We start from the raw sequence: 8460 nt of genomic DNA, 5'->3' as shown, positions 1-8460 counted from the left end.
GAACGTTCTGCTGTGGGGTCGTGGATTTTGACCTGTAGTGGGATCTTTTTCACTCTTTCACCCTTTCCTACCCAGGGTTTAGCAAGCTTGGTGCAGGGTCAGTGACCCAGGCACAGTTTACAAGCCCTGGGCTTCAGCTTCTCGGCTCCCCCTGCTTGGGATCCACTTTCTCTTTCCAATGGCCAAGACACTGTGTTCCATTCTTGGTCCTCCAGACCACAGAGATGTCTGAGATTCACCTGCTCTGGCATGGAGGGTCTGGACCTGCCACCTTCCCACTGACCTGGGTGGGGGTGGGGGTACAGCGGGCACCAAGACTCCAGGACTGGCATGCTGCCCCACTTGGCAGTGCTCCTGTTGGACTCAGGGAGAGGTCAAAGGTACATTCCTCCCACCCCTGCAGGAAATTACTGAGCTACTCAGCCAGCAGGAGACAGTGATGAAGCATGTCCTGACAGCACACTGCTTGTGTCCCTCAGGTTGGAGGGCAGCACACCCTGGCCCAGGTGAAGACTTCCAGTGAGTACTTATGCCAGGCAGCACCTGAACCTGGCCAGCGAGGGACTATACAGCCAGGACTGTGGCACTCTGCTCCAGGGAGAGCCCCCTCTGCACTGGCTCACCCCTGTTCCTTTTGATAGGTTTGCCCAAGGACAGCTGGCAGTTTCTGGGGACCCTCGAGGGAAACAAGTTTGTCATCAAGTGGGATGTACTTTGGAAGTGCACTAGTCCTGCCTGATGCTTCCTGGAAGCTGCATTCACACTTCAGCTCCCAGGAGCCAGTCCAGTCAGCTGTCCCACCAAGGCTGACAGGGATGTCACCAACAGCATGTTCTCCCAGGGCCTGAGAGCTCATGTGACCACCTGATCAGCCCAGCCCTAAGAGCTGCCTTTTCTCTGGACTGTGCAACCAAGTGGAGATGGATCCATTTTATCTTTCAAGGCTGGTTCTCACCTTGAATGAGATCTGCAGCAGCTGGAGAGTCTTCGGGACCTGAGGATGCCAGAGGAGGGGCACCCAGGTCACATCCTCAGGGCAGGCAGGAGCAGGGGACCCTCCTCCCTTCATCGGTGTCCTGGGGGCAAGGCCTAACTTCCATTTGCAATGTAGTCGAGCCGGGATCTAGGTGCCCAGCTGTTATGTAAGAAGAAGCTGTTATGAGAAGCATGCTGCGTGGCTCCAGAGCTCAGTTACTTCCACTTCACTTGTGAATGTGGAATTTTCTCCTGAGCAGGTGCTATGGTTATTTGAAAGAGAACTAGGGAAGCTGGACAGCCCCTTGCAGCTATCCTCCTAGAAGACATGGGGCAGTGGGGTGGGGAGTAGCAGGCCTTGTGTGCCTTGTGAGGGCCCAGACCAACCCCGGCTGTATGAATGCACTATTATTGGACTCAGGGAGAGGTCACAGGTACATCCCTTTGACTACCAGTCCAAGGGCCCCGGCTGTATGAATGCACTATTCTTTGGCTACAGCAGAACTGGCACACAGGATGAGGGCTGGAGCACACACAGGGTGCAAAGAAACAGCCCGGGGCTTTGGAAGTTGTTTGAGTGCTGCTGTTGGCCCGGTTGAATGGAGAGCTGACCTAGTGGCCTGTCTGTCTCAGTCCATCAGTCGATAAGAGGCCAGTGGGGTTGACCATGCCTTCCTGGAGACCTTGTTTCTTGGTGCTGCGGACACTCGTCAAGAGCCTTACCCTTCAGGTCTGAACAGGATGGCCAGCCAGCCAGGTTGGAGCCCTAGGCCCATGTGGAGAAGACCCTCCATAGACCCTGAGGGTTTGATTTCTGTGCCAGAGGGACCAGCCTGGAGGACACATCTGTGAGCTCAGGTGTTAGGGTCTGTAAACAAGTCTGGATGGCGCCTGGCAAAATGCCAGAGGGAGTGGTTTGTGAAGTAACACCAGCGAGCCATTAAGTGTGGAGATTCCTTATTGGTTGACTGATGTATCTAGTTTATGCTAATTAAGATAAGCTGTGTGGAATGTATAAATACCGCTCCTGTCCTGCAATAAACGGCTCCCTCTCCTGCTGTATCAGCATACACAAGTTGTTCGTCACCCCCCCGGTTATTTTGCTGCAGCCAGACTGCGGCACTCAGGTATAAAATTTCACCTGCTGCCAGAGACCCCCAAACCACATCTGCAGCATAGCACCCTGCTACAAACTTGTGCAGCCACAGAGGGCCCAGGAAAGATACTGTCTCTGTCCTCACGGAGCTCTTGTGCCCCTCAGGGAAGAGGCTGAGTGGGACACGGTGCATGCTCACTGCATGGTAGAGCTCCTCTTCAGAGCACACTCTTCTGCTTTACAACTAAGGCCGCTCTGCTTTGATCCTCACCTGAAGGTTTGAGACAGACATGTGGCCGGCTCCCTTCTCCGCTTCCTTCCTGATCATGTTCTTAGAGTCCTTCTGGTCTCACTTCCCAGGGAAAACAAGCTTTCCTGGGCACTGAGCAGTGCTTACCCCACCAGACAGTCCTGCCATGTGCTCAATCACCTCCAGATCACTCGTGCCTGACAAAGAAGATGACCCCAAGGAGTCAGCATGTGCTCAGTAGAGAAGCAGTGTCCAAGTATTTTCCATCCTTGTTTGGTTGAATCACTGGATTTGGAAACAGTGATTATGAAGGGCTGACATTACTGCAAAATTCTTCAAATTTTTAAAGAATGTTTTATTAATCAAAAAAAAAAATACTTTCCACCTCTACCTGAGATAAAGAAGTAGGGAATGAGCTTAAATCCACCTGCACCTGGAGACTCTGGAGGCTCAGTGCAAGCTCAAAGGCCAGAGCGCCTGAAGCTCTGAGTCCAGGGACAGGAGGAGAGGCTGCCCTGCTCCAGAGAGGGCAGATCCCCCTTTCCTGGGCCTTCATGCTTTGCTGGGGCCCAGCTGCCTGATGGTGCCCATTCACGGAGGGCCGCTCATCCCCACCCAGCCCTGACTTGCACACCAGTCTACTCTGGAAGCATCCTCAGACACAGCTAGAAGGGATGCTTTACCAACCCTCTGGAAAGTCCTTAATCCAGTCAAGTTGACACCTAAATTAACTTGTCCCTGTCCAAAAGGAAACACGCTAAAAGAACTGCCCCTGCCCCTCCCTCCCCCACCAAAACAAAAAAAGAGCAGAACATCAGTGAGTTGGAGGACAGTGACTAGTGAGCTGTAGTTAGTGCTGAGAGCCACGGCTGAGTCTGTATGGCCCCTGGCATTTTGCCAACAGTATTGATTGACAGGCGCCTCTGCCTGTCCGCCTCTGCCGCAACTTTTGAGTTCTCGCACTATTTTGGAGTTCTCCGGGGATTCCCCGAGAGTTCCCATTGGTTGGGGAAGTGCAGGAGGAGGGATTTCCGGGAGATATAGTTCCGGCTGGGGGTTGCTGGACAAGCCTCGTGGCGCGTTCGGGAGGATTTCCCTGGGAGCTGTGTGAAGTGTTTTCCTGCTTTTTAAAAATAAAGTTTGTTCCTGCTTCAGTGGCTCGTGATTTGTGCCCAGCCAGACTGCGGCAGTTAGAGTTCCCACAGCAGGGGCAAAGGAAATTTGAGGAAATAGCAGCTGAGTATCCTCCCAGTTTGATGGACATGAACCACACCAGCACTGAGTCCTCATCCTAACCAAGCTGAGTGGAGCCAGCTATGAAGGGAAGCTCTTTACAGCTGTGAGCAGTATCTCAAATGCCCCCCAAGGCCAAGTGCTTAAGACTGGTCCCCAGCAGGGACACTACTGGGAGGTGGTGGAGCCTTCAGGAGGTGGGGCCTGGTGGCAGGAAGTAGATCTTCCGTCCACACTGGGTCTGGCTCTGGGTTCAGAGAAGGCAGGTTAGGAGAGCCTGTTCACAAGGAAAGCAGTGCTTCTGACCCCATCATGCTGTCCCCCGATGGTGCCGGCCTCGAGGACTGCACTAGCAGATGCCATAGTCTTCATTTATGAGTTTGTGCATTTTCAAGAAACACCCCCCCTTGCCTTATGAGGTGTGGGCTGAGGCCAGGCACTGGTGAGGGGACAGAGCAGCTTTCATGTACCCTGAGTTCACTCCATCTTCCTCTGTGATACTGCATGCAGCCAGCACTAAAGGATGCAGAGGTTGTTGGGTGGGGGTACTGGCCAGGTGGGCAGCTGTGGCCATTTATAATGTGCTCCTCTTCCCAAGTGGTCATGATACTGCCGTTTACCGGTGACGAGTTCCGCTTCTTCACATGTTGAAGTATAACATTAGAGAAGCATGCCAAGGCAAGCGTATAAAGCAGGGTTTATTTAAAAAGGGGTAACAGAGACTTCTCCCAGGAGGGAAAAGGGGGCCATTTCTGGTATCCTGGTATCCCCAGAAGTGAAGGTGATTTGCCTTTTTATATGTCCTAGGCTTCCCGCGTAGGGCACCTGGAGCCAAGCAGCTCTGATTTCACAATCTGGGTGCCACAAGGTGGACAGCCGCCTCTAATGGTCACACCAGACAGGCTCCCCAGGACCAAAATAGCAGTCAGATGACTGAAGGGCAAGCTCGCCACTTTCTGCCCAAAGCCAAGCACTCCCAGCAGCAGCAGCAGCAGCTAAAAATAGGCATGAAGGGCACACACCTCGATCAGAACCAGAGAGAAGAATGCTGTCCTGCCTTGGTCTGAGGGCGCCATGAGGTCGCTCCGTTTCATTTCTGCTGAAGCCCTGGTGTCCTACCCCCTGCTGGCCCAGGGGAGCCTGGACAGTGTGGCCCATAACCTCTACCCACTTCTGTTCAAGGCCAGCTACCTGCTGGAGCAGGCAGAAGTGACCCGTGCTGTGCTGGGATGCTGGCCACTGGAGGAGTTCCGGCTGGCTGCATTGTTGGGTCCGAGCACTGACCACCCAGAGGACCTGCGTGACCGAGCCTGCAGGACCTGCCTGGAGGCCTGCGTGCGGGGCCTTGCCGACCACGTGCTGCAGGGTGGGAGCCGCTGGCTGCGGGTGGCAGACCTCACTGGCATTCGAGATGTGCAGGTGCAGCGGTGCCCCTGCAGGAGGGCACTGGGAAGGTGGGGACGCACCGAGCTGCTGGCCAGGACCTGCTGTGAGCTTCAGGCAGAGCCCTGCATGGGCAGGCGCTCCACTGAGGTCTTTGCTGACCTTTTTGTCACTGAAGGTAACTTTGAGGTGGTGGTGCAGGCCCTGCAGCCATCAGGCCCAGCCCCTCTGCAGGTGCGATGTCTGTCCTTCCGGGCGGACAGCCTAAGCCCTGGGCAGCTCCTGCATGTGCTGGGCCTGGCCAAGCCAGGTGCACTGCGCAAGCTGGAGGTGGTTCACAATGTGCGGCTGAATGCTGGGCACGTGCAGCAGCTGCTGGCCCAGGTGGGCTTCCCTCAGCTGGTCTCACTCACCCTGCCCACCAGGGCCTTCGACATACCCCCCACCTCCACGCCGCTTCCCGAGGGTGAGGACTCTCTCCTTTCCTCCATCGCCTGGGAGCTCAGCCAGATGAGCCAGCTCACAGAGCTAAGTGTGGCCTTCTCCACGCTGACCGGGAAGATCCAGACGCTGCTCAGGTGAGTAGAGGAGAGGCCAGGTGAGCACTCTGGGCCCTGGCAAGGAAGGCTGGAGAGGAGCTGAGGAACAGGGATGGGACCTGCTAACTTATAAGGCTACTGGTTCATCTCTTTGGGGTTGCTTTGGCCAAAGCTATAGGAGAGGGACAGGGTTGAGGTAACTATGAGTTAGAGCCACCAGAAAAGAACAGTGCTCTGGGGGGACCTGGGACTGCTTCCAGTTAGCAAGAGAGAACATACTAAGTAGCAAGTAAACAAAGCATAAGAACACCCCCACCCAACAACTTACCTGTTGTGGGACAAATTGCCCGAACCCACCGATGTCATACCATATCAGGAGTGGGAGTGAGGCTGAGCTGGCCTGTCAGCCATTGGTGCTGCAGTCTCATCTGAAGGTCTGCGGGGGCAATGCTCCTCCTGGATGGCTCACAGGAGGACTGCATGTGCAGCCCTCAGGTAGAGGGGTCAGGGTGCCTCCTTCTGGGCAGCTCTGCTATAGACAGGGGTGCAGGAAAGCAGCCAGGGAGAGACACAGTTGGGGTGGCTTCATGTGCTGTCCCAGGGGCAGGCTCTTGGCAGCAGATCCACCAGGTGTGGGTGGGCAGTGAGAGGTAGCTGTGGCAGGAGGATAGGAAGGAACAAAGAGCAGGAATCGGGTACTGACAGGTCAGGGTCCCAAAAGGGTGAGTGGGCTGAGAATGTGTGTTCTCACAAGTCCCAGGTATGGACGCTGTTCCAGAGAGGCCCCTGCAGCTGCTCCTTTGCTGCCACCTACTCCAACTAAATGGAAACTGGCGGTTTAGGAATGCAGAGGCCGTCAGGGTCTCTGGTTTCCCTTCCCAGTTCTAACACCATGTGGATCTGGTTCCTCAGTGAAAGGGTGCTTTCCTGCTTGCTTATATTTGCTTTTGCTGCCCCTGCTGCCAGCTCTCTGAGCTGCCATTCCCGACAGGACTTCCCTCACAACATGAAAGGGGTTGCTGCAGTGTCTGGGTATAGGTGTGGAAAAAGGCCCCCTGCGTAACTGTGTGTGCTGGGGATGAACCTAGGGCCTCCTGCATGCTGGGTTGGCACTTACCACTGAACCACACCCCAATCCTAAAGCCTATTCTTTGCCACAAAGCCAAACGGCAGCCATAGGCTAGGTGAGTGAGGGAGCGTGGCAGTGTTCCAGTAAACCTAAATCGCTGTGGACACAGACACTTGAACTTCACGTAATTTCCCTTATCACAAACTCTCTGAATTTTTTCAAGAATTTAATTAAAATCACCAGTTATTCTCAAATGGCAGACGGTATGAAATCAGGCAGCAGCTGGATTTATCCATGGGAGGCAATTTGTGATAGAGAAACAAGTGGATTGTCACCTACTCTTAAACCCCAGCTCACCTGAAACACTGCTGTTACCTGTGCTGCTTTCTGCCTGTCCCTCAGCCCCCTCAGAACCCCACTGCGAGCACTGGACCTGGCTAACTGTGCCCTGAACCACGCCGACATGGCTTTCTTGGCAGACTGTGCACACGCTGCCCACCTGGAAGTGCTGGACCTCAGTGGACACAACCTGGTGCACCTGTACCCCTCAACCTTCTTCAGACTGCTCCGCCGGGCCTCCCAGACACTGAGGGCGCTGACCCTGGAGGAATGCAGCATCGCAGACAGCCACGTGGGCATGCTGATCCTGGGCCTGAGCCCCTGCCGCCAGCTACAGGAGTTCCGGTTCCTAGGGAACCCGCTATCGGCTCGCGCCCTCCAGCGCCTCTTCACCGCGCTCTGCGAGCTGCCTGAGCTGCGGCGGATTGAGTTCCCAGTGCCCAAGGACTGCTACCCCGAAGGCACTGCCTACCCCCAGGACGAGCTGGCCGTGTCCAAATTCGACCAGCAGAAGTACAATGCGATTGCTGAGGAGCTGCATGCGGTGCTGCTGCGGGCCCACCGTGAGGACATCGAGGCCTCCACGCCTGTCTTCGGAAGTTTCGACCCAGACATCCAGGAAACAAGCAATGAGCTCGGCACCTTCTTGCTGCAAGCTTTCAAAACTGCTTTAGAAAACTTTTCCAGAGCACTGAAACAAGTGGAGTAGGCGCCCCACCAGGGCAAGGGCAGTCTTGCATTTCAGCCTGCAGGGTGCCCAGGGCCAGTCCTATTGCCAGAGGCTTGGGCTGCACATTCATCACCAGCATCACCACCAAAAGCAGTTCTTAGTGAAAATGGTAAACAAGCCTGCTAGGTGCTGTAGGAGAGGAAGCCCTGCCTTCAAGATGTGTCATGGGTGCTCCTGGGTCAGGCAGCAGACCCTATGGCAGGCACATGTGGTAGTGAGTGGAGGTGCAATGGGTGCCAGGGCAGGCTGCCATAGGAGCAGGGTCGACTGGATTCTGAGGCAGCAAGAAGAAGGAAACGAGGACTTGTCACAGAACATGTGTAAAGAAAGAAGCAGCCCATAAAACAGCTGAGGAAGAGACTGAAAAGCAAAGATGAACCAAATCTGCGTGCCCGGCAGGAGGCTCACACGGCATGCTAGATGTGTCTGTGGGGCTAGCATGTTGACAAGCCAGGCTTGTTTGCTCAAAACAGGGCCAGGAGCACCCAGCGGCTTCCGGCTGATACAGTAACTCTGTCCTTGCTTTGCTTTGTATCTGAGTGAGTGCTGGCCTCAGCAGTAGGTCAGGACACAGAGTGTGGCATTTATGGATGTCCTGTGGTTTCTCCAGCCCTAACTTTCCCTGAACAGCCAGGCCCCACGCCCATGGCCCTGGGCTCCTTGCCCCTAAGGGGCTGATTGTCACCAGAGGTGGAGTTGGTTTCCACTAAGCTTGGCTCTGTACCAAAGGTTGAGAATTAGAATGATAAGTGCTAATAAAATAAGTGTGGTTACCAAGCCATGGTCCTTATTTCACCGCCATTCAAGACTTTTAAAAGGATTTAAGAGTTTGGAAATAAGATATTT

At 54.8% G+C, this 8460-nt stretch overlaps 1 protein-coding gene across 1 annotated transcript; it reads left to right on the top strand.

The window, feature by feature from the left end:
• Positions 1-4628: 4628 nt before the first annotated feature.
• On the top strand, positions 4629-7593 carry Lrrc14b (leucine rich repeat containing 14B). The gene is made up of 2 exons (XM_027943864.2): positions 4629-5515; positions 6948-7593. Exons 1-2 carry the CDS (start codon positions 4629-4631, stop codon positions 7591-7593), a joined length of 1533 nt encoding a protein of 510 aa, XP_027799665.2.
• The last annotated feature ends 867 nt before the right edge of the window (positions 7594-8460 follow it).

Source organism: Marmota flaviventris, chromosome 5 (genome assembly GCF_047511675.1).
Source record: "Marmota flaviventris isolate mMarFla1 chromosome 5, mMarFla1.hap1, whole genome shotgun sequence".
NCBI classification, from domain to species: domain Eukaryota; kingdom Metazoa; phylum Chordata; class Mammalia; order Rodentia; family Sciuridae; genus Marmota; species Marmota flaviventris.
This window is presented reverse-complemented; position numbering and strand designations above follow the sequence as displayed.

Coding starts and splice junctions, on each gene's coding strand:
- Lrrc14b (XM_027943864.2), top strand. CDS start 4,629: ATGAGGTCGCTCCGTTTCATTTCTGCTGAAGCCCTGGTGTCCTACCCC. Junction 5,516..6,947: donor AAGATCCAGACGCTGCTCAG/GTGAGTAGAGGA, acceptor CCTGTCCCTCAG/CCCCCTCAGAACCCCACTGC.